The sequence below is a fragment of the Pimephales promelas genome, chromosome 19 (genome assembly GCF_988280905.1).
Source record: "Pimephales promelas chromosome 19, fPimPro1.hap1.1, whole genome shotgun sequence".
NCBI classification, from domain to species: Eukaryota; Metazoa; Chordata; class Actinopteri; order Cypriniformes; family Leuciscidae; genus Pimephales; species Pimephales promelas.
The window spans coordinates 14948244-14973878 of NC_142787.1; the positions used below are offsets into that span (position 1 = coordinate 14948244).

At 36.9% G+C, this 25635-nt stretch overlaps 1 protein-coding gene across 1 annotated transcript in view; it reads left to right on the forward strand.

Annotated features, from left to right (window-relative positions):
- The first annotated feature begins 18409 nt into the window (after positions 1–18409).
- The window catches only part of olfm1b (olfactomedin 1b), a 38352-nt gene continuing 31126 nt past the window's right edge, over positions 18410–25635 (forward strand). Inside the window, exon 1 of the mRNA XM_039681770.2 lies at positions 18410–18872. Coding sequence (XP_039537704.1) covers positions 18807–18872 — 66 coding nt within the window. The 5' untranslated portion in view covers positions 18410–18806. The remainder of the gene's footprint in view (positions 18873–25635) is intronic.

Sequence of the window (25635 nt, forward strand, 5' to 3'; positions counted from 1 at the left end):
ATGTTTTGTTTATAGACCCCTTTTGCACCGACATCATAGTTACGTCACGGCGCTAGCTGGAGGCAAAACAAAGTGAAAACTGGAGGCGGCCAATACAAACCAGCACAGATTCGGCTACATAATAAGGAGCTTAAATTATTGTTACTATTATTAAATGTCATATTGTTGTGTTGTTTAGTGCAAGAATTGATGAAAAAAGACTATGTTGTATCTGGAATTTTTATTTCTAGAAAATATTCACATCTTTAACATCGCACCGTAACGTCACTCTTTACATTGTCGTCATCTCGGCGCTGGCTCGGCAGAACTGTGGATCGTACACACAAGTCTTGTACAGGACCATATAGGCATCTAAAGATTTATATGCCCTCAGTTTCTCTTTACGATCGGTTTCTCTATAATGTAAGTGCAGAAGTCAGGCCACTCAATCGAGGTAACGTAACGTTAATCCCGTCAGATCGTCCATGCATTGAGTGAGTGTGTAGACGGCTACGAGTCGGCCAATCTGGTCTTGTCCATTAAAAATAACTTTTGGAAATAACAATCGTGGTCCTGGACACTGCGGGACCTTACACATTAAGATAAAATCTGATTTTCTCCAGTCATTGTTAAAAAACAAGCTAATAATACTTGCTAACTAGCGTTAGTGTAGCAGCCAGAGGGATCGTTCTGCCTCCACCTAAGCTCCGCCCACAAAAAAACGTCACCATGTTTACCAACTGAAAAGGGGTCTATAGCCCTTATGCATCAGAAGTTGTCAGCAAAAACATGACTTTGGACAGTTGGTGGCGCTGGAGGGATTGAGTTTGAGACTCCAAATTTGTTATGTTGACAGTTCAGACTGTCCCCTATCACTGTGCCAAATTTCATAACTTTCCCGTAAGCGGTTCTATGGCCTGCCATAGACTTCCACAGCAGAAGAAGAAGACAAATGTTGGTCACCGAACCATTTTAAAAGGGTCATACAGGTGAGTAAATGAGGGTGAGTAAATAATAACAATTTTTATATTTGTGGATGACCTCTTTAATGGCAATATATTTTAATACTCACACAAACCTTTCTTTATTTTTAGATGTTCATTAACACATTATTTAATGTTTATGAAGCTGTTTTCCTCATGGGGACGTTCCTCATGATTAAGGTGGGTTATTTTGGGAACATTTGGTCCCCAGAATGTAGACAAAACCTGACACACACATACACAAACACACACACACACAGTGTTACCCGCTCATATCACTTGACGCTCTGTACCTGAGAATCCCTTCAGACAGGTCCTAACATCTCAACATGGCAACTCATGCACACAGACCCTCTCCGGCCCAGACACTTTCCACCCTAAACAATCTGGCAACCCGTCAGCGAGGCTCTGGGGGAGTGTAATTAAGAGACGAGTGAAGACAGATCCCGATCCCTCGAGCACAGAGAGTGTCTTTACTCAAATCCACAGCACCAACACATGCTCCACTCAAACCAAAGCAGTGTAATGCCCCAGAGTGTTCGCAGTCTGTCCTCTTCACGTCCTTAAAGGAATAGAGCATCCCAAAAATTACAATAAAGATGTGTCATGGCAGGTTTATCATCAATGATGTTTATTCGAATCACAACAATGACATTTAAAATCTACAGTGGATTCTTTTCTCCACACGAGAGCTATCGTTTGACTTACAGGCTATGGAACAGGGCTGAGTTTCCAGAAACCTTATTAACGCTACGTCGTTCTTAAGTTACACCTTAAGCTGTACCTTATCGTTAATAGGTGTTTCCCGAAACGTTCTTAGTTAAGTATACCTTGTCTGGAGGACTCTCAGCTAGTATATACCTAGCTTATCACTGTTGGCAGTTCACTCCGCTAGTGGGCACCACTGCAAAAAGCTTCTTTACATCTAGTCTATAGAAATATTATTTTAAATTGAATACACCCAGGGTTAAATTAGGCTAATTCAAGTGTTTTCATGCAAATAATAAAATTGTCATCACACTGATTGTCATCAGCTGGCAAATCATTCGACTGTAAAGGCTTATTCATCTATTTAAAGAGAATGACTGTGGTGGGGAATTTGGTCCAACTATGGCAGTGATACAGCGAATACTTGTGCTAAATCAAAGATGGCGCCGTCCAATTTCATGGCAGTGCGTTCCCAGGTATCTTTTTTCTTTTTGTTGGACACAGTCGTCTGAAAACTCGAAAAAGCACATCTTTGTAGAGTGCCACCTCATCTAAAAGGATGTCCATTTCAGTTGGATTAAAGCTGGGGGCTCTCTGGTTGTGGAGTAAATAAAGAAATTATAGCAAATATATTACGATAATATAAGTGGCCCTAATGCAATGAAAGCATATGGACAGTTACTGTACACCCTCAGAAAAAAGGTACAAAAGCTGTCACTGGGGCTGTACCTTTTCAAAAGGTAAACTTTTGTCCATTTTAGGTGTTAATATGTATATTTCAGGTGCTAATATGTCCATTTCATGAGCTAATGTCCATTTTAGGTCCTAATATGTAGATTTTAGGTGGTAATATGTATATTTTAGGTACTAACATGTACATTAAGTGTTAATATGTACATTTTAAGTGTTAATATGTCAATTTCAGGAGCTAATATGTACATTTCAGGAGCTAATATGTACTGTAAATTTTGGGTCCTAATATGTACATTTTAGGTGCTAATCTCTCCATTTGATGAGCTAATATGTCAATTTTAGGTGGCAATATTTCCATTTTCGATGGTAATACAGTATGTCCATTTTAGGTGGTAATATGTCCATTTTAGGTGTTTATATGTACATTTTAGGTGCTAATATGTCAATTTCAGGAGCTAATATGTCCATTTTAGGTCCTAATATGTACATTTTAGGTGGTAATATGTACATTTTAGGTGCTAATGTACATTTTAAGTGTTAATATGTACATTTTAGGTGCTAATATATCCATTTCAGGAGCTACTATGTCCATTTCAGGCCCTAATATGAACATTTTAGGTGCTAATCTGTCAATTTGATGAGCTAATATGTAAATTTGGTGGCAATATGTCCATTTTAGGTGGTAATATGTCCATTTTAGGTCCTAATATGTACATTTTAGGTGCTAATATGTACATTTAAGGTGCTAATATGTACCACTAAGGTACCAATATGCAGCCTTTGGGTACATAAGTGAAACTTTTGAAAAGGTACAGCCCCAGTGACAGCTTTTGTACCGTTTTTTCTGAGAGTGGGTTAGACGCATGACACGTTTGAGCATGAGGTTGTGCGTTTCGTGCACTCTTTCCAAAATTATATAAAATATCCAGGGTTTAATTTAGTTTGCAATTTGTAAGTTTTTACTTTTTATAATATCCCATGAGTCCAAATAAATGCAATTTCCACTATTTCTGAAGTGCTTCTTTTAAAAAGAACACCGCTTTCTCACATAACGCAGTGAAGCAGCCCCTGCACGAGAGAATGTTGATTCTCGAGCCATCGATATCATCAAATTCAGCACCATCGCCATGGACAGCACCGGGTAACGTCGCACGTAAGAAGGTATATCTTAAGCGGCTTCCTAAGGCATGGTTTGAGGAACACACCTACAAATGATATACCTTCAGTTAACTTATACAACGTTATCGGGAAACTCAGCCCAGGTCATTTCCGCGGGCAAAATATAGTTACTTCAATAGTAATTCACGTGATCGGGAATTTTGCATGGGGGTGCAAGTTTGAAATATTTTCAAAACATATAAGTTAACAAGACTTTGTGAAAAAAGGTATTTTAGTCAGCTACTAATAAAAAGAGTAAATACAGCAACAAGCCAGCCCAGTATACTTAAAATAGCTAATTATACTTTTAAGTAGTCCTATATCTCGATCAAAAGATTGAGAACAAGTACTGTCCAAATATAGTTAGACTGTTCTATCAGTAAGTCAAGTATCCTTAAGTGCAATTTTAAGTATATTTCTGAGAAGTACATAAAAAGTATACTGAAATTATACTTTCTTATTTTTAGTTTTAAATAAACTTCTTTTTCGTTTTTTAAAAAGGGTAAGCTTCTTTTTAAGGATAAACTATTGACAATAGACAACAGACCTTTTTGCACGTAAAACTTCACTGTAAAGTAAGTCAGAGATTGAAATGATTGCATAATTTTCATCTTTAAGTGAAATATTCCTTAAAGGTTTCCTCATCTTTTAAAGTCTACTGTTTCATTCCTTCCCAATTTCATTCTTTCTCCATCATTGGGAAACCATCATTGACCTACATACACCCCAGGCATATAAACTGCATGTGGAGGAGTGTATCTCTCTCTCTCTCTCTCTCTCTCTCTCTCTCTCTCTCTCTCTCTCTCACACACACACACACACACACACACACACACACGCACGCACGCACGCACGCACGCACGCACGCACGCACGCACACACACACACACACACACACACACACACACACACACACACACACAAACAGTGTATTCCTCTTTTAGCTCATGAGACCTAATTAAGTTTAATTTAAGTATCGACTTTGACTCCTAAAATAATGTGACTCCTAAAAAAACGAGTCCATAGTTATCATAAATCGTAAAAGAAGCCGCCCAGAACATTTTATAAAAGCATAAAAAAATACATACTGTAATCAAATATGCAAATTTGACTTATTTTGAGTCATTATGAAGACTATTGTTTTTTTTCTTCAGGATAAACATCTGAGAAGCAGGAAAATCTCCATTTGTTCTCCATTTAATCTGTAATGCAGTCCGCTGAGATTTTTACATTCTCATTTCAGATTTTTCTCTCCAATGGGAGATTGAAGCATGCTGTAGATCAACAGGGGAAAAAACGAACCGCCTCTTCAGTTTTCATCTAGAAACTAATCACATACTCGTCTTTCCCAGTTCCTCCCTTCCCCTCGTTCTGTGTAAAGGAGATGCAATCGCTCTCAGCCTTCAATCTATACATGCTGGAGACCTCCCAATTAGTTTCTTTAATGACTATTGAGCACGACATGAAGTAAATTACAGCAAGACATTTCTAGTGTGACCGAAGGCAGTCCCAGCCTCTGTCCAATCGAGTTCAGAGCCACACAGAACAACAGTCTTCACTGCTTTAAACAAGTGTATTTGCTATCAAAGACTTTCCATAGCAATGAAATTCACACGAAAGCTACTTTATCCAAAGAAAATGTAACAAACCTTTTAAAAGACATAGCTAATTTGCCATGGTGCGATTCTAAAGCTGAGCTTATTGATGTCATAAAGTGGCTAATTAGCTGTGGTTCAGTGCGAAAAATTACAAATCAGTTCCTATAAAGAAGAGCAATCATGGGTTTTTGTTCATGTTCTGAAGACATCCTGCATTCATTAAACAATCTTTTAAACTGAAGTTACTTTTTGGAAGATAGACAATTAGTGCATATATGGGATTGTTGATTTACAGACAATTGACTCTGATTATGTTTGTGATTTGTTCATATCCTTATTTGATTTTTACTTGTGCTTCACCACTCAGTAAAAATATAACTATTAATTGGTTCAACATTAAATTTAGCAAAAAAATTTCTCCTAAAAACACTTCCAGACAAGGTCTAAAACGAACCCTTACCAAACACCAAGTGCAAGTAAAAACTGGCTCTGGCGAGCAAATAAATGAGTTACTCGACAGAGGAAAATTTACCATCAGCAGTAAAGCAGCAAGCCAAGCATTTTTCTTTGTAATTGCCGTAACCAGAGCGCCATGTGCTGACACGTGTGGCGCCAAAACCGAAATATAAGGAAGACAATTAGGATGAGTCTGGATATTTCTGTGACTGTGGGAGACATGATGACCTGTGCTGTTTGTTGCACATATGCAAGCTAAATAAAAAACGGTAACACTTAGAAGGTTCCTTTGTTAATGAATAACTACACAAGAACCAGTAAGTAACACAATATTAACAATCTACTATTATTAACTAGCAAGAAACTCTGATTAACGAACTAGTAAGTAATTGCGCACAGATGAAAGTGGTAGTACACTATTAACTAATCAATAACTACTAATGCTTCCCAGAGAACTACTGAAAAAGTTTATTAACAATCTAGTAACTACTATTAACTAAAAAAAAAAACTCTGTTTAACAAATTAGTAAGTACACACAGCCCATTCTCACCATTTTGAAGCATTTTGACCATGCTGACGCTTGCAATATCCAGCCCGTTCTCATCCTTTAGCGTCACATAGAATGCTATATGACAAAACGGCGCTATACTACGCACATGGCACCCTTTATCGTTAATATTCACGCGAACCCAAGGCGTCATAAATCCTTTAGCGTAATATGAGACTACCCTACCCTACCCCACACCTAAACCTATACCCATCACAGCGCGTGTTATATTAACGATAACGGGTGCCATGTGCTTAGTATAGCGCCGTTTTGTCATATAGTGTTCTATGTGACGCTAAAGGATGAGAATGCGTTGCAATATCTGATCATGGGTCACTTGAGTCATTACTAGTTAGTTCCCATGATCTTCACTTTAGAATACGGATCCAAATAATTAGTAATAATTTCCATAGAAGTATGAAGTACCACTTTCATCTGTGCGCTATTACTTAATAATTCGTTAATCAGAGTTTTTTTTTAGTTAAGAGTAGTTACTAGATTGTTAAACTTTTCAGTAGTTCTCTGGTACGGTGACGCATTGCTGCCACATACATATTATTTTTCCCCCTCAATTATGTCGTAATAACGAGATCTTATGTCGTTAAAACAACATATTTTCTCGTTTTAATTATATAATATCTCGTTTTAGCGACATAATATCTCGTTTTAACTAAATGCTAAAACGAGATATTATATCTTTATAACGAGACATAACGTACTCTACGTATATAACGTACTCTGGGTGGGAAGCATTAAAAAATAGTACACTCTAAAAAATGCTGGGTTGTTTTAACCCAACTTTGGGTCAAATATGGACTAACCCAGCCGTTGGGTTAAATTTTTACATTACATTTTTAACCCAGCATTTTGGGTTTGTCCATATTTGACCCAAAATTGGGTTAAAACAACCCAGCATTTTTTAGAGTGTAGTTATTGATTAGTTAATAGTGAATTACCACATTGATCTGTGCGCTTTTACTTACTAGTTTGTTAATCAGAGTTTCTTGTTAGTTAATAATAGTTACTAGATTGTTAATATTGTGTTACACATTGGTTCTTGTGTAGTTAATCATTAACGAAGGAACCGTATTCTAAAGTGTTACCAAAAAACTAATTCCTTTGTCTGAAATAGGGTTAGTAGTCGGTGCCAAAACAGAGGAAAAACGGATGAATTAAGTACCGTTTTGTCTCATCCGTTGTGATCACTGTCAATCATTGAAGTTTCTGATTCGATAGCGCATTTAAACACAGTTGTAAATCCAGAAACATTGTGGTGTAGCAGCATAAAAAACTAAACTTGTCTTCAGATTGTGAATGGGTAATAAACAGAAAGCAAGAGAAGAGCCCTCGCTTTATTGTCAGTAAGGCTCAATCTCACTGAATTCTGTATTCTCACGAAAACTAAAATCTGTCTTAATTATACAATGAATCTCTTATTTACATTGTGTTTAGGCTTTTGGTAAAAAGGAAAATAGTCAAACCAAACAAAACCTCTGGTAGGTCATACACCTCTGATAGGCCATTGAGTTCACACGCTCAACAGATATGATTGTGATTGGCTTCAATGCTCAACACTGTAAATAGAAACCTTTGACTCACAGAGAGCACTCCAACAAACATGAACGAGAGCATGTGAAAGCAGCGTCTGTCAGTGGTAGCGTCAACCTTTTTGTATTGACTGGTACCGGTAGTATTGATATACTGTGGTAAGTGTAATAAAAAGGTAATAAATAGATTATAAATACAATGTAGTACCATAAAAGCCCCTAAAAATACAAAATGTGAAATAAAAAACAATATTGAACAATCATTTCCTTACATCTGAGAAGCACCAAATGGTTAGAAGTCTCTTCTGCTGACCAAAGCTGCATTTATTAGATACAAATACAATAAACTCAGCAATATTGTGAAATATTATTACAATTTAAAAGAATGGTTTTCTATTTGAATATATTTAAAAAATGTCATTTATTCCTGTGATCAAAGCTGAATTTTCAGCATCATTACTCCAGATCCTTCAGAAATCATTCTGATATGCTGATTTGATGCTCAAGAAACATTTATTTCGTCAATATCACATAATATTGATTTTTTTTTTTTTGATGACTAGAAAGTTCAACTGAGGAGCAGTAATTTGAAACAGAAATCTTTTGTAACATTAGAAAGGTCCATTTTAATGCATCTTTGCATTAATAAATAATGTAAAGTAGGTTTTATTTTTGGTTTTCATTTGAGGTGAAAGAAAGTAAGGAAGGAAGGAAAGACAAATGGCAGAGAAAGGAAATTGAAAATAAAAAAGCGAATATAAGGGGGAGGAAACTCTGGTGGAAAGAGGAACGGTGAAAAATTGGGAGTAACATGGAGACGAGAACAGCTAAAAATAGACTGAGAAAAAAGGGAAGAGAGTCTGGTAAGACAAGATTGACAATTGAAAATGAGAGGGATAAAGAAGATTCAGAATTCCAGAAGGATAATTCAAGATCCCCGATCTCATCCTGAACTCACAATTACGATTTCTTTCACATATTCATACCTGATGCAATAGGCCTATATTGTTATGAAACACAGGCGTATCATTTGGAAGGGAGGTTTTGCTCTGCATTCGTCTAGTTTGACGAGGGGCTGACAGCAAGAGTTGAAGGTAGCGGTGGGAAAAAATAGTCTTGGAACATTGTAGAATATGCATGAGGACCACATGACATCAGGACGTGGGTGTCGACATACAGCCGCCAGTGACTGGCCCTTCGCCCGTTCTTAAATAACGTATCTTACAGACTGCGTGCGTGTGTACGAGTTTTCCCAGTGCTGTCAGGGTTCACATTACTGGGATCCTGACAAGGTGAACGGCCTCATTAAGATTTCGTCAGATGTGTTAAACTGACGAGATACAGATACAGCCTCTTCTAATCACCAAGGTCAAGTACACTGCTCAGACTGTGTAATGTCTGCTGATGATTGACAGCTCTGGAGTGATGAGCACTCTGAAACGCACAAGCTCCTGCCCACCGGGCCAATCTGTGAGTGTGACTGACTGCTCCAGCGGTATACGCTGTAATATTGATCATCCGATAAATCATAAATACAACTGGATTCTGGTGAAAATGAGCAAAACTTAGTAAAAGGAGTAAAAGGAAGTGTTGTGGATGATTTTTGCGGCATTTCTGTTGTTAGGTAGTTGGATTTACAAAAATCTTCTTAAGAAAAACATTAAGAAAGTTCTTAATGTCATCATGAAATCAAAATTGACAATTATTATTTTTAAGGAATATTGTTTATCATTAATTATTAGGGATGGGCAACGATTAATCGCATCCAAAATAAAAGTTTGTGTTTACATAATATATGTTTGTGTAGTGTGTATAATTAATTTGTATATATAAATACCCACACATGCATGTATATAGTTAAGAAATATGTGCATTTATATGTTTTATATATATATTTATTCACAATTAATATTATCTATAAATATAAAAACACATTTTTCTTAAATATATACATGCACTGTAAAAATGAATATGCTTTATCTAATCAATAAAATTGTGGCAACAGATTACAAGCAATATTATTTATTAAATTGAACAAATTAGAATTGAGTAATAGTTAATCAAATTAATATTCTAATTAATTCTAATTTGTACAATTTAATTAATAATATTGCTTGTAATATGTTGCCACAATTTTATTGATTAGATAAAGCATATTATTTTTTTCAGTGTGCATGTGTGGGTATTTATATATACAAATTAATTATACACACTACACACACATATATTATGTAAACACAAACTTTTATTTTGGATGCGATTAATCGCGATTAATCGTTGCCCATCCCTACTAATAAATGTGCCTTGTAATCTTTAATCAAAAGCTTTACATCCCTCTTGCAGCTCATCTCTTCATAAATGAGGGCGGAGCAACCTGTCAATCACATGCGATCCACCAATAGCAAACCACAACCATTCAATCAATTCCCCATGGACAAAATCAAGTCCCGCCCTACATTTATTCTTGTTTGAGAAGGCGTTTCACTCACATATACATCACTATACCGAAGAAAGATTTTTGCAACTTCCATTTCAATCCGACTTTAGGGTAAATATTAGTAGCTTGTAATATATATATATATATATATATATATATATAAAATACAGTAAAATGACAGGCGTTTACACAGGGGATGTAAGACAAGCATTAAGGCTCACTAAAGATCACCTAAAAGCATCCAAATTTATCACCATTTTGCCAAAACATAAAATAGTCACAAATTGACATGAATCTGACCCTGATTCTTCTCTTCAACAGCGATGCCATAGAAAAATACAGAGCTATCTCAAAAACTGAAGTTCACACAAAAAATTCCCTATAGGTTATGCTACTCTAAGCAATTTCTGAAACGTTGAGCACTTCTTGTGCTTGTTTGCCGCTCCCCGATGAATCACTTGCTGCATTCCTCATTTGCAAGTCACTTTGTATAAAAGCGCCTGCTAAAGGAATACATGTAAATGTAACATTTCTAAAGATGGCTGACCGCTTGTTTCTCTGGCACAGAAGGTCTATATGTGAAGAGTCTTCTAAGAGTGATAGAAAGTAATATAAAAAACACTCTCCTCGAGGAATAATTCATATCTATGGTGCACCTAAGTTTAGAGTTAGGGGTTTGTCCAAATATGAGCAATAGAAAGCGTGATTCTTGCCTAGGAAGCCGAGAGGAGCCTGTATGAAACGATTAAAATGATCAACGCTCCCTGACAGGCTGTGAATCAGTAAAGCTCAGCACAAATCTTTTCTAAGTTCAAAGCAAACCAACTTTTAGTTGAATTATTATCTACACCTCCGTGTTTCACTGGTTTTGACAAGAATTTCAGGACTCGTAAAGGTAATGTAAATGTCAGAGCGCTGCCTGTCTGAGGGCTCTTAATCAGGCTGTAAGGCGGAGAATTACACAATAATGGATTGAACAACTAAATCACAGACCATCTCCACTTCTGTCTATCCTGTTGCATGATGGGTATTGCAAGGTACTGCTCATTATTTAAAGGGATAGTTCACCCAAAAATGAAAATTCTGTCTGTAATTATTCACCCTCACGTTGTTCCAACCCCGTAAGACTTACGTTAATCTTAGGCTCACTATACGTAGGCTCACCATTGGCCGCGCTGGTCATGCGTGTGATGTGTTTGATGCGTGTGATGCTGTCCAATGAGCCTACGTTCTAACATACAGTTACACTACGTGAACTCACTCAGAAGCTCCCAGAAGATGAATAGTTGAATAAAGTCATTTTTTTGTTTGTTTTTTTTGCACACAAAAAGTATTCTCGTCGCTTGATAAACTTATTATTGAACCACTGTAGTCACTCTGATCAATTTTAAACATTGTCTTTACAAACTTTCTGGGCCGGCAAGTTTCAATTACATAGAAGCCTATTGAGGAGTGAGACAGCTCTCAGATTGAATCAAAAATATTTTAATTTGTGCTCCCAGAATGAACGAAACTGAGGCGGGGCTGAGGTATTTTTCCAATATTTTTTTTCTCTCCAAAAGCAGCGCTAATCACTGTCACTTTTTACCCAGCCGTCCAATTACAGTGGAGGAGGGGCGGGACTACCACACCAAACAACCGCCACAAGCTGCATGTACAACGTCAATAGATGACAACAACAAGCATAATAACGGACCAAAATAATTTAAAAAAAGAGAAAATACGTTACATTGTATCGACATTTTAACATAGAATCAACAAAGAAACAAAATAAGTGTGAAATGAGATACTAGCAACACTTTCGTGAATATTTCATATTATAACAAGCAAAGCGTCTCAACTGAAAAAGCTGTCTAAAAATGCTTTAGCGGATACACGGCCTTATCAGCACTATACTGCAATGCTAACTCAGTACAGTACAATTTGAATAAAAAAAGCTACAATAGAAGCAACTAACAAAAAATTATGATCTTTTGATGATATAACTTTTTTAATCAGAGCAGTAACTAAAACAATGAGGCTTGATTAAGCATTAAACTTGACAGACAAATTTACACTAAAGAGAAAAAAGTAGTATATAATTGGATTGAGAATCAGTGATTCATTTCTTTTTTAACTGGTTCGTTTAAATATCGTCTACACAATCTGATTCATTAAAACAAATCTAAACATCAGCGATTTCAACCCTTGTTTTTTGTTTCACTCCAGTTTTAAGGGAGAAAATGCTCTGCGATGGCCCTGACTTATAAATTTGCACATGGTTGGTCTTAAAGCATATTAAAAACACCCACATAGACATAAACAACATTAAAAGCTTGATTTTCACCACAGGAGGACTTTAATAAATATTATTGATCAATAATTGGTAATAATTATTAAAGCTGTGTTCTACAAATGACAGATGACCTTTAAGGAGACATTTTATTATTTAAGAAATATTATATTAATAATGAATAATAGCCAACAATTACAATTGATTAATAATTAATAATAACTATTTAAGCTGTGCTTCAAATGCTACAGAGTTGACATTTTGGGAGGCATTTAATTGTTCTAGAAAACACTAATAATTAGATTACATAATCAGTATAATAATAATAATTATTAAATGATCTGCAATATTAAAAGCAGTGTTTGTCACACGCATATAGCTGTTACTAAGAGCTATACTGAAAACAGCTGCATCTGCAGTCTTGCTGAAAAATGTAAAGTTAGTAGCACTGCTAGTTTCAGTTACAACCAGCCAGTCTGGCCTGAGCTCTCATGCTAGTATCTGAGCAGACTTCTGGATGTCATCAGGCCTGTGTTTTATTTGTCATACAGACTCTGCCCTGTGTGTGGGAGTGTTTGTTCACTCGTGTGTGAACGTTTTTATATTGATCTCTGTATTGATCTGCTTATTGTGAGTGATAAGCTCTGGTTTGTGTGTGTGTGTGTGTGTGTGTGTGTGTGTGTGTGTGTGTGTGTGTGTGTGTGTGTGTGTGTGTGTGTGTGTGTGTGTGTGTGTGTGTGTGTGTGTGTGTGTGTGTGTGTGTGCACAGGCATGTGTGTGAGATTAGTTTTAATAGGCAGGACTGATCCTCTCGAAAAGGTCAGGACTCAAAGCCCAGTGCACACTTGATGCAATTATTCACTTTTTTTCCCCCATTCTCTTCCACGAGTGAGAAAACATTTTTCCTCTTACACTTCTCTTTCTTGTTCGGTCCAGTTTGTTCTTCCGAAACAGATTTTTTCCCCCCGTTGCTGCTCGTTTAACATGCAGATGGTAACACTAACTAGGTCACCACATCTCATGATGTCTGTCAAACCATAATTAGAGATATTTTTAAAACCTAGGAAGCAAATTAAGCCCCTGAACGACACCACTGAATCCGTAATGGATGTCTACGGGGAAAATGCTTCCCACTTGCACAAAAAAACATTTGATCTCTAGCACTGATGTAACCAGATATTTAGGATTGAGGGACCAATTGTAATCATTTAAAGTGATAGTTCACCCAAAAAATTAACAGTCGGTCATCATCATTGACTCACCCTCGTGACATGTCAATCCATTCTTTAGAAGCAAAACAATAAAAGAAAGAAAAAAATAATAGTTGTCCATAAAAGTCAATGGGATGGGTTTGAGCCACATTGGTATTCACTTAAAACAAAAGACAAATCTTTCAGACACCCAAATCGTAATGTAATGTAAACATTTAATAAAAATAAACACGTAAATTATAGACTGGGCAATCAGATTATATTTCGGGTATGTTACCCACACAATAGCATGAGTGGAGATTTGACTGTGGCCTCACATTTCTGCATAGAAGCTCATAATAAACTAGATGCACACTGACTGCCATGACAACAGTTAATGGAGGCTGAACTACGAAGCAGAGAAATCCTATAAAAATCCTGACAAATTAGCCAAGCCTGAGAAAGCCTGCCTATGCAAACGGCAAACATCACATAAGCTCACTAGTTTTTGGAGCAGATTTTCCCTCTATTTCTCTCTTTTCGCCTCAGGCTGCAGTGAATGACTCTTCAGACCTCTTTGAGAAGAAGTGGAGTGACACACTTTGTGGGTGGATGTCTGTCTTTCTTTGTGACCGATTCAGGATGGCATCAATACACCCAAGTTACATAATGCCTGGCAGTTACAGTCCAAGCAAATCACAGTGAGGCTTAATAAATATGAGAAAGAGGAGCTGAAAGTATACACCATATGTGAAATAGAGCATGCACGTAATCATGTACACACACACATTGTAATTTATAGGGGTCATGACATGGATCTTCTTTTGTATTTCAATACGTTCCCTGCGGTTCACTTGTAACGTTAATTTTTTTTTCTCTGTCTGAAACAATCTGTTTTTAAGGGGAGGCTTGTCAGTAAATGGCCACTGTTATGATTGGCTAACGTCATTGCATAGGAAACGGTATCAACGCCCACTCTTTATTACACGGGAGTTAGTGTTTTGAAAACATTATCCACATAAAACCGTAATTTACAGACAAAACATTATGAAATAAATAACTTAAAGGTTTAAGGTTTGTGAACGCAGGCAATAAACACACACCGGTGTGCGAGGCTTTAAACGTGTGAATTATGTCAAAAACTGAATGCTCTATTTTTATACAGTATCTAGTGTAGACAGCGTCAGTGATTATAATGGGCTTTATTTGCTTTTGATGCATTGCGACGCTCACATCCAGTGAAGCCAAGTGTCAGCCGTCTGAATGCCAGTGGGCGGGGCTTAAGGTGTGATGATGTATAGATTAGTTACTGTCTTTCTCTGGAGGCAGTCATATGCAAATGTATTTGCCTTTGTGACGTCACAAATCCCACAAACAAGCCATTTTTGGAGCTTAAATAAATAAATGGGTAACACTTTACAATACGGGTGCACTAATAAGCACTAATTCATGCTTAACTAATGCACAGATAATACTGAATTAATGTGTAACTAATGATTATATAAGCTATATATTAATTATGACCACATTAGGAACTAATTAAGAATCTGTAAGGTTAATGTATTAGTTCATTCATGAATTGTTATTAATTAAATATGTAATTGTGGATTAATTCCATAACTCATTTTTTAACTAATATTGTTAATTAATATGTTAATTACCAGAATGAGCCAAAGCCTCGTATTTCAATAGGTACACTAATATGCATTAATACATGATTAATTACTTCATTGTAAGTGCAAATTAGTTAACAATGATGTGCGCCAGCAAGTAAAGTCATAACATAATGATACCTTCGCAAATCATTAGCTAATGATTAATTGAAGCAGACAACTGGAAATTGAAGTGTATAGCTTTGACTAATTGTGGCAATTAACACATTAATTAACACTATTAGTTAATAAAATATGTTATTAAGGAGTTAATACACAATGACACATTGAATTAATAGCAATTCATATATTACTTAATCTATTAATCATATAGACTCTTTTTAACTGATTATATGTGCATTCGTTAAGCATGAATGAATGCATATTAGTGCACCCGTATTGTGTTACCCATAAATGCTTTGTTTATAATGAGGAAGAAGGTTTAAACTATGAAACTTGCAGGATATTTCAATGGTACAAAGACCTCTTATATGTCAAAAGATCAAGGCAAATTGGATTTCTCATGTCATGACCTATTTTAATGACAGCATTCACTAACACACATGGATGCGAGAGAAAACAGAGCACGTATTTGTGCACGGGAGAAATAAAATCCAGCCACCTTTATTTCACTCCAGTAAAGAATCCTATATGCAGTTTCTCAGCTTGATCAATGCTCCGAACACACACCGTGCAAAAACACACACGCATAAAGATATTTTACGAGCGCTAATGTTCATAAAACAGCCGGCTGAGATGAAACCAATTAGGTTGTGTTCCCCCGAGAAACATTCCCAGCGAGGAGATCGCCCCATACACGCAAAGAGCTGTATAAATATAAAAGCAGCGAGACAAGCTTTGTTCCCTGTGTCTAGTTTACTGCCAGGACAAAATAAACTGCAGAGACGCAGGATGATCTGAGATGTTCTCTACACAGTGCTTGTATTGACATTTCTACAGGGAAAAATCGGTTTTAGTACATCTTTCAAAGCCACAGAGAGAGAGATCATTACAGTTTTTCTGCACCACGGCAAGACATCGGGGGTCAGAACAGGTAAACGAATGAGAGCATCTTGGATAACACTCCAATTTAGTGGCCCGAAGTCATGCTTCCCAGCATTAGAACTGCTCTAATGTTAGATTGCATGAATAAAACAAGGTCTAACCAGACCAAACTCTTCTTTAACATGAGGTTGCATTGTAGATGAACTTCAGCTGGTCTTACAAGCAGAAATCGAATCTCTTTGCGCCTCCAAATGCGAAACTGTTTACACCTTCACACCAAATCATTGATAATTCATGTGAAAGGTCTATGAATTACTGTGGATTTGGCACCAGAGTTACTAATGCAATATAAAGACAGCCTGGAACGTCTGGAAGGTCAACGGGTTTTTAATCAGTCCACAAGGAATCTAAATCTTTTTTAAAAGACACCAGAGTGAAATTATAAAGCTTTTCTGTGGAAGAACCAATCATTGTATTGATGTTTTCAGCATAAAATCTTTAAAAGGAGCACTTTGTAGCATGCATGCAAACTAGAGCACTCGTGGTGACTAACAGACTAAGACTCTATGCGGATTGTCAGACATCGTGCTTATTTACTTTGTGTCATCATAATGAGCCATGTAAAAAAAATAATATGATTTCAATGTGCACCACAGGAGATCTAACAAGGACATCATTTTTTCAACAAGTGTACATTCATCACTGGGTATCAATGACATGTTAATTTTCTGATTGCACAACCAATATCAATAGACGATCCAGTGAGCAAGCAGGTGCTAAGCAACAGAAGCTGACATAAATGCATTAATTAAATGAATTATTTTACTGCCAAATGTCGGAATGGTGATGTCACTCAACGTTTTGGCATGAAGTCATCTGACCGGCTCAGGCTTGTCTAATTGGACACATTGTGTGAATCTGAAATCAACAGTTTTCACTGCAGTGATAATATAATATAAGTGAAGTAAAACGTCCTTTTCAATTTTACGTCAATTTTAACATTCAAAATATATACATTTGAACGAAATGTGTTTTCTCATGCCATACATAGATCAATACAGATTTTATGCTCCGCAAATCTTTTTGCTGGTCACAAAGACATGATCAGATTTAGTCAGAGCCAGATTTAGTCAGAAAAGCACCTGCTGTTATAGTAAGCAGCAACAAGCATTGAAACAACTGAATCATTAATGCATACTGAAATCATAAAACGCAGCCTTCTCATAATTATATTGAACACTGATATTAATATTTAATCATATTTTAAACACCTCAATATATTATCTACACTGTTGTTAATCTGAATGTCTTATACAGGCTGAACACATTACTTGTGGTTTCTGCCGTGGAAAAAAAGGCATATAAATTTGCTATAATGGCTTCCACACCAATCAATAATGCATAGGACTGGCTATTGATAATATAAATCTTCCAAGCTTAACTGACCACAACTTACTCCTGCATGCCTCCCCACACCTAGAGTGGCCCCCAAAATATATTGGACACTTAAAATGTCTGAATGTTATTGCAAAGATGATAAAATATCAATTCGGCATCCATGTTTCATTTTCTTCATTTTTGATCAATGACTTGTAAATTTAGTGTTTAGTGAAACATATATCTGATGTTTTATCATTGAAAAACTTTTTGGGGTTAGTACATTTTTTTTTTTTTTGCTTTTGTATATATATATATATATATATATATATATATATAAAATAGGTCTCTTCAGCTTACCAGGGGTGCATTTATTTGTTCAGTTTTTTTTATTATCAATGTTGAAAACGGCTGTGCTGCTAAATATTTTTGTAGAAAATACAAAACTTTTCCCAGGATTCTTCGCTGAATAGAAACCTAATGAATGATTGCTAAATATGAATTAAAAAAAGAAGATATTATCACCATAAACACACCAAAATCACAAATCTTACAAATCTTAGCAAACGCATAGCAATGCGACAAGTGTTTCTTCAGAAAGAAAATTTCTACACATCCAATTTCGTCTGAAATACTGTGTATCCTTCATTTTAAACACCCTTTTAGGAAAAAAAAATATTCTCAGAAGTGTAGTTAGACTGTTTTGACGCCACGCAAGGTTCTACCAATTAACTCGGTCTCGCTCTTCCTCCTCTCGCGCATCCCCGTTGAATTTCCCACGCGCGCATCATGTCACATCCGGTTTCAGCACCTCGGACAGCTCGCGCTCGCACTCCCCAATCTTTCTGCCTCACACATCGAGATACACACAAAGTTTTGAGCTAACCAGACCACCCTGCGTGACGCTAAACCTCCAGAGCCTCTAATCTAACGGGGGCAGGAGTCGACGGTCGGGGAGGCAGAAAGACACACGGGAGAAAAAGGGAGGCGTGAGACGACGCTCCGCGCGCGAGATGCCCAGAGACGGCTGCGCGAGACCGAGTTCTGTTTCTCTGTCATTCTGTTGCTGAGAAGAGAGAGAAAGAGAGAGAAGCGAGAGACCGGGGACAGAGGAGCCAGGAGAGAGCATCATCGAGCGGGTCTTAACGAGGCACCAGACCGGATCTGCATGCGAGAGCGAGTCCGTGCGAGCGGAGGCGCGAGATGCAGCGCGTGAACAAGCTCTTGAGTCTCATCGTGCTGGTGCTGATGGGTACGGAACTCACGCAAGTAGGTCTATCGCCATCTTTACCTCCCACCCCCCTCCCCCCAGACACACACACACACACACACACACACACATTCACCAAACACAGATCAGACTGCGGTGAATTAGCCAGATTACTGTAAAAAAGGAGATTAATAGATGGGATTACAAACGGAGAGATAGGAAGAGTCCACTGTAATACTTATTAGCTCACAGCAAACATGAGAAACATTCCGCACGCGAGGAAGTTGCAAGAGAAGCTCACGATTAATATATTTGTGCCTCATGAAATTCAAATTAAAGGAAACATTCATTATAACATATTAGGATTCATGCTAATGTATTTTTAATCATCATTTACTGTTGAGATTGACTTTGTATTTTTGTTTTTGTTTTGGGTCTCCACATGCAGCACTGTATGTGTAGAAATAACAATAATGGCAGCTTTTAATGTGTTCTTCTAATTGAATCAAACCCCATCCAGCAGATCTTAGCAAAAAATTGGACATGCACTTTTCAGAAATGTGACCAAAATGATATCCAATACAATCATGTTGCTTCTGTTTGGGGTCAGATGTATCATGAAATAATAGATATTGCAGAAAAACAAAAAATATACAGTATATAACAAAATGTATCTCTAGACTAGAGAGATCTTGTTGCATTTCATTGCATGTTATTTTTTTTTGTATCAACCTGATACAAGGATGTTTTGGAGCTATTAAAGGCCTTGAGAGACTAGCTAAGTAATATTAATGCAATTTGTTTTGTGGTGTTGTAATTGCACATTGCTATTGTCAGCACCACACCAATTACATGAAAAGAGTGTAGGATTTGGAAAAAAAGTCTACATAGAGCATAATTATGATTATATGATTACCAAAAAGAGGGGGGATGAATATATACATTTTTCAAATTGGGGCAAATATGTCACCACTTGTCATAATTGTTTCTATATACCTTAGGATAGATGTGATATTCAATTTTACATGAATTAAAAATGGTTTAATGGGTAAAATTGTACCTTTTCCTTGATTTTAATTGTTCAGCCAATGCAACACTGAAATAAACCATACAACATGGCATGTGAAAATTAAACGTGTCAAATCTACTGTAAGTGTCCCTCATTTTCATTTACGTCAAATAAAATATGGCATCTCCGCTCCTATTAAAAAGAACACTAATATGGCAAAGATATACAAAAAGAAACTGGAGCTTTGCACTCGAGAATTCGAGAGCATTTGGCCGCTCTTACTAACATTCCCCAGTGCGCAGTGTTCTTGGCTTCTACATATGCAAACAGTGCTCTTCACGCTTCAGTTATTACTTTAACCAGCATCTCACTGTAGCATGTATTTTCATATTGATCAGAAAGGATGAGCATGTGAACCGTACAGCCTGTGTAAATGTTGCATTAGGCTCGCAGCGGGGCAGCATGCTTACTCGGCATGTGTGCGCAAGTAAATCTCAAACTGACTCTGCCAAACCCATCAATTACTGCCGCGTGGCTCGGTCATCTTCTCATCTCAGAGATTTATGGCCCATTGAATCTGCGACAATTTGGCATTTTGCTCAGCTTTACCTGGGTTAGAGAAGAAGACTTCGCAAAAGCACATATACACATACACATGGTAGCCCATATCCAAAAATCTTTCCCATACACTCTCAGGAAAAAAAGTTCAAAAGCTATCACTGGGACTGTACCTTTTCAAAAGGTACACTTTTGTACCCAAAGGCTGCATATTGGTACCTTAGTGGTACATATTAGCACCTAAATGTACATATTACCACCTAAAATGGACACATTACCACTTAAAATGGACATATTAGCTCATGAAATGTACATATTAGCTCATGAAATGGACATATTACCACCTAAAATGTATATATTAACGCCTAAAATGTACATATTAGCACCTACAATGGACAAAAGTTTACCTTTTGAAAAGGTACAGCCCCAGTGACAGCTTTTGTACCTTTTTTCTGAGAGTGTAGCTACACATAGAAAAGTAGTGTTTCTTCACTGTTGAATGGCATTCTGTGATTCAATTTGTTGGTCAATTTGTTAAATGAAACACATGAAGTACCTTAGGAGCACAGGTTTGAGCAAATTCATCCTGGAACTTGCATAAATGTGATTAGGTTTCAAACATTCAGGAAATTGTCATAGTTTGATAATTGTGTCGTGGAATGGAAATTGAACTGGCTTTCAGAGGTCCATTTGAGTTTTTTTCTGTTCTGTTCCGGCCTCCAGGCTTGTTAATGGACATAATCCCTGCACTCCTTAAAATAAAGGTTCCAATTAGAACGAAGTATCCAATGTCAAAGGAGAATCTATGTGAGCTTTTTATCCTCTATCTCTTTAGAAAACCACATGTGTAGTGATGCTTTAATGGACCACGCATCAATGTGCTCTATAATGTGACTTCAAGATCTTTTATGTGATTTCAAGATCTTTTTAGATCTTAAGGAACTATATTAAGACCTCAAGAGGCCTATAGAAAAAAAAGTTGATGAGAAGAACAGTTGAAGAACCAGTTAAAGAACTCGAAGAACACACCTACAAACTCATGCACCATTCATAAACATAAAGGGGTGGTTTACTGCTTTTTATCTTTGCATGTTTGTGTTTATGGGGTGCAATATAAAACGTATTTGTGGTTTTTCTTTGTTTAAAAGTCTTATTTTTGATAAATTTCACCTTTATTGTCAGGCGCGCTCTCCTCTGTCCTTTGAACGACTGGTTGACTTCCTGAGTCTATGAAACCACTCCCTCAGAAACAGGCAGTGGGCTGAGATTGGTTAGTTTGGGCTGGTGTGTTGTGATTGGCTAAACTGTAGTGCACGTTGTCCGGAAGGTTCACGTCCATTACCTTTACGGGCGAAACATGCATGTGCTCCGGTCCAATGTAAATAATGGTGTCGATACTGCAGTATCAATTTGAGCCAGAATCAGACCCAGAAAGCGGCAATGAAGAGAGGCAAACAGAACCTCCCTAAAGATGGCTCTAACAAAACGTTTTTGAATGATAATTTGCCATATATATATATATTTTTTTTACTTTATACACGTTTGTTTTACACAATAGCATCGAACTGACTGGCTACTATATACACAAATAGAGTTGGCACTGGTTTACGTTCTTGATCAAATCGAAAATAACGTCAAAGTATATATACATGAAAAATACATTTACATTAGTACATATACAAAATTCAGGTCCATAATGTTTGTACACGTTTGTCGTAGACACAAAATAGCAACTAGTAGCCTAGTGGCTATAAAGCCAGCGCTGGCTTTAGATAAAAAAACACAAAAAACACAAGGGTACGTCTGAAATTATACATGCAAATACATTTAAAATGAATAAGTCTTAGCCTACTTACAGGTTGTGGTCCAACAACTGCTGCCTCTGGTTTTAAAGTTGGAACTGCTTCATGTTTTAGTAACAGTTTCTTGTTGAATACGGCATTGAACTCGTGGAGATTCTGGAAGCTCTCTTCCGTAAAATGCACAGCACAGAGAGCTAAATTACGATCGTCATTTTCAGGAACATAATCAAACACAAATTGTATCCATTGTTGACAAACTACAGCGTCCGTGGGAAGCCCGAACACAGAAGACCTGACAGCTGGGTGAACACTACACACTCGCAATCAACCTCCCCTTTAAACATAAACATAAACAACTTACTGAACACCACACGAATAACTTCTCCTTAAAGGGTTAGTTCACCCAAAAATGAAAATTATGTCATTATGACTCACACTCATGTCGTTCTAAGCCCGTAAGACCACAGTTTAAGATATTTTTTAATTTAGTCCGAGAGCTTTCTGTCCCTCTCTGAAAATGTATGTACGATATACTGTTATTGTCCAGAAAGGAAATAAAGACATCATCAAAGTAGTCCATGTGATGTCAGTGGGTTAGTTACAACATTTCTGTTGTGTTGCGTTCAGTGATGTGTATAATGTGTTATCGATGTGCCCGACCTTCGTTTACAGTCTGAGGGAGATGCACGCTGTAAACAAAACAATCTTCGCAAACAGGTCTAAGGATTGACACAGAGGCACTAGATACATCATCAGCATCACTGCGGTCTCTTGAACGCGGATCGACAATCTGTGTTATTTTTGGACCAAAATGTATTTTCGATGCTTCAAAACATTGTAACTAACCCTCTGATGTCACATGGACTACTTTGATGATGTCTTTATTTCCTTTCTGGACAAGGACAGTATATCGTACATACATTTTCAATGGAGGAACAGAAAGCTCTCGGACTAAATCTAAAATATCTTAAAACTGTGTTCCGAAGAGGTCTTACAGGCTTGGAACGACATGAGGGTGAGTCATTAATGACATAATTTTAACTTTTGGGTGAACTAACCCTTTAAATGTAAATACCCCTCAGAAAATGCTTAAACGGTTACAGCTGCTGAACCTAAACACTGCTCAACAATTCCCCCACAGTACACCTACTAAACACCACCCACCATCATGAAACACCTCCAAAAAATACCCCTTACTGCCCACAAAACATCTCCTTAATGGAAAAAAACACTCTCTAAACTGAACACCACCAATAAAAAAGCCCATAACACCACCCACAGAACAGCTTGTGAACTACAGATTTCCTAAACACCACCATCAGTTCACCCACTTCACTAGTTCTAAAACTGAAACAGTTTGGCAGAATGAGGTCTAAAGTAATCTCATTTTAAAAGACAGTAACATAATTTAGGTCAGAAAGCAAGTTGGAACGTCATATTTCCCCCTGTCAAAGTTATACGCCAAGCCAACCATCGATTAGATTCAAATTGATCCAACCAGCAGTTTTTGTAGAGGCCTTAGTATATCTAAAATATAAACGCATTGAGTAGGCAATATTACCCAAACTGACCCCTCTTCGAGTGATCATTTAAAGCAACAAGAGGACATGGAGTTTGTTTGACAGGAATTTTCAGGCAAATGCAAAAGAAGTCCTATTAGACATAAGAACAAATTTAGAAGACATTAGACTTAATTTCGAATAAACTGATAGCTCTTTTTTTTATTTGTTAGATATGTATATTATTGTCTATATGGGTTGATATGGGATTTAGAAAGTAATTAGTAATAATTTAATCATTTTTTAAAGTAAATTACCCATATATATATATATATATATATAGTATATTTGTATTAACCACTTAGCTCATTACTGTCATGGCAAGTGCTCCTTGGGTTTCAGTGGCCTGATGCTTCTGCTCCCAGTGCTGCTTATGCTATCTTTTTCAATCTGTGTTAATGTCCTAATCGTATTTCAGTATGTAGCCCAAGTCCAAATGTAGAATCCATTCAAACTTCCATTAACAAGAAGGAGATTGAGAGAGAGAGAGAGAGAGAGAGAGAGAGAGAAATAGATAATGTATCCACATTCTAAAAGCTCAGTTCCCGCAGCTGCGTATAGAATGGATGAGATTTGTTCTTGATTACCATGGTACAGATACGCGTCTTCTATGGTCTTATCACCTTCATGGAGATAAAGGTCATCACCATGGTCTCACAGAAGAGAATAATCTAGTCGGTGGATAAGAAGAATTATCATATTAGTAACGGTTCTGCCATTAATCGGTTGTGTCTGGATTTGAGTAAAGGGAGATAAAAAGAAAGTGTGTGTGTGTGCGTTTGAAAAGGAAACACAAGCTGTTGTTTATATGATGGCATTTTACCACCCCTGACACTCAGAGTTTCTCTCGAACAATCCAATCGCAGACACACACACGCACGCACACACTTTTCTTGAATTCTGCAATCGATTACTAGACAGATCTATCATCAGCATGCACTCAATCTTTACACTTGTGTTGTCCATCATATAATATGTAGCATCTGAACTGTGAAAGGGCAAGTGTGTGTGTGTGTCCATTGTTTTAGAAAAAGAGATGCATATGGGTCGATTCACACAGAACATGTTATTTCCATTCCACTGCACTACTTTTCCATTGTTTTTCTCTGTAAACATAGGGTCCAGGATATTATAGAGTCTTGTAGACATTTGGCTAGGCTGTTTTAATCTAGGCCACTTAGAAACCACCTCGCAGTAGCAACCAACTAGAATACTGTTGTGAGTCTTCAGTAACAACATAGAAATACATCAGCTGACAGCCAAAACAACCAAAAAGCAACACAATTACAACCAGAACACCCTGAAAACACACCAACAATCACCAAGTACTCTTTAGCAGTGTAGCAACAACCCTGGCAGCCACCCAAAACACCAAAGCAATCAAATACCACACCACACACTAACATCCATTGAGAATTATGGTATTTTAATATTATATATTATTTGCTGGCATCTGGAATATTGAAATCGCTTTTGAATACACACTCGCATTTTACTTTCATTTTTCGAATTCGTGATCATGCGTACTCTTTATTTCACGAGTTCACACTTACATACAATTAGAGGGAGTAAAGTTTAATGCATATTTGGCGTGCTGTCCAGGGGAAGGGCTCCGAGTTCGAGTACGTTTTACAAGATCAACTATTTGTCAATTGCGATCGGGATCTGTGGCGTATCAGGATAGAATTGTTGCATTATTCCAAATAAATAGATTGAATAAATAAATAAATAAATAAATGTAAAGAGATTCACAAAAATGTATTAAATTCACAAATAAATAGATTAAATGTGCTATGATTGGTCTTTGCAAATGGTTGTTATCTGACTGGCAGGAAACGACTCACAAATGCACAGAAAGCGATTCACAAATACACCGAAAACGATTTACAAATAC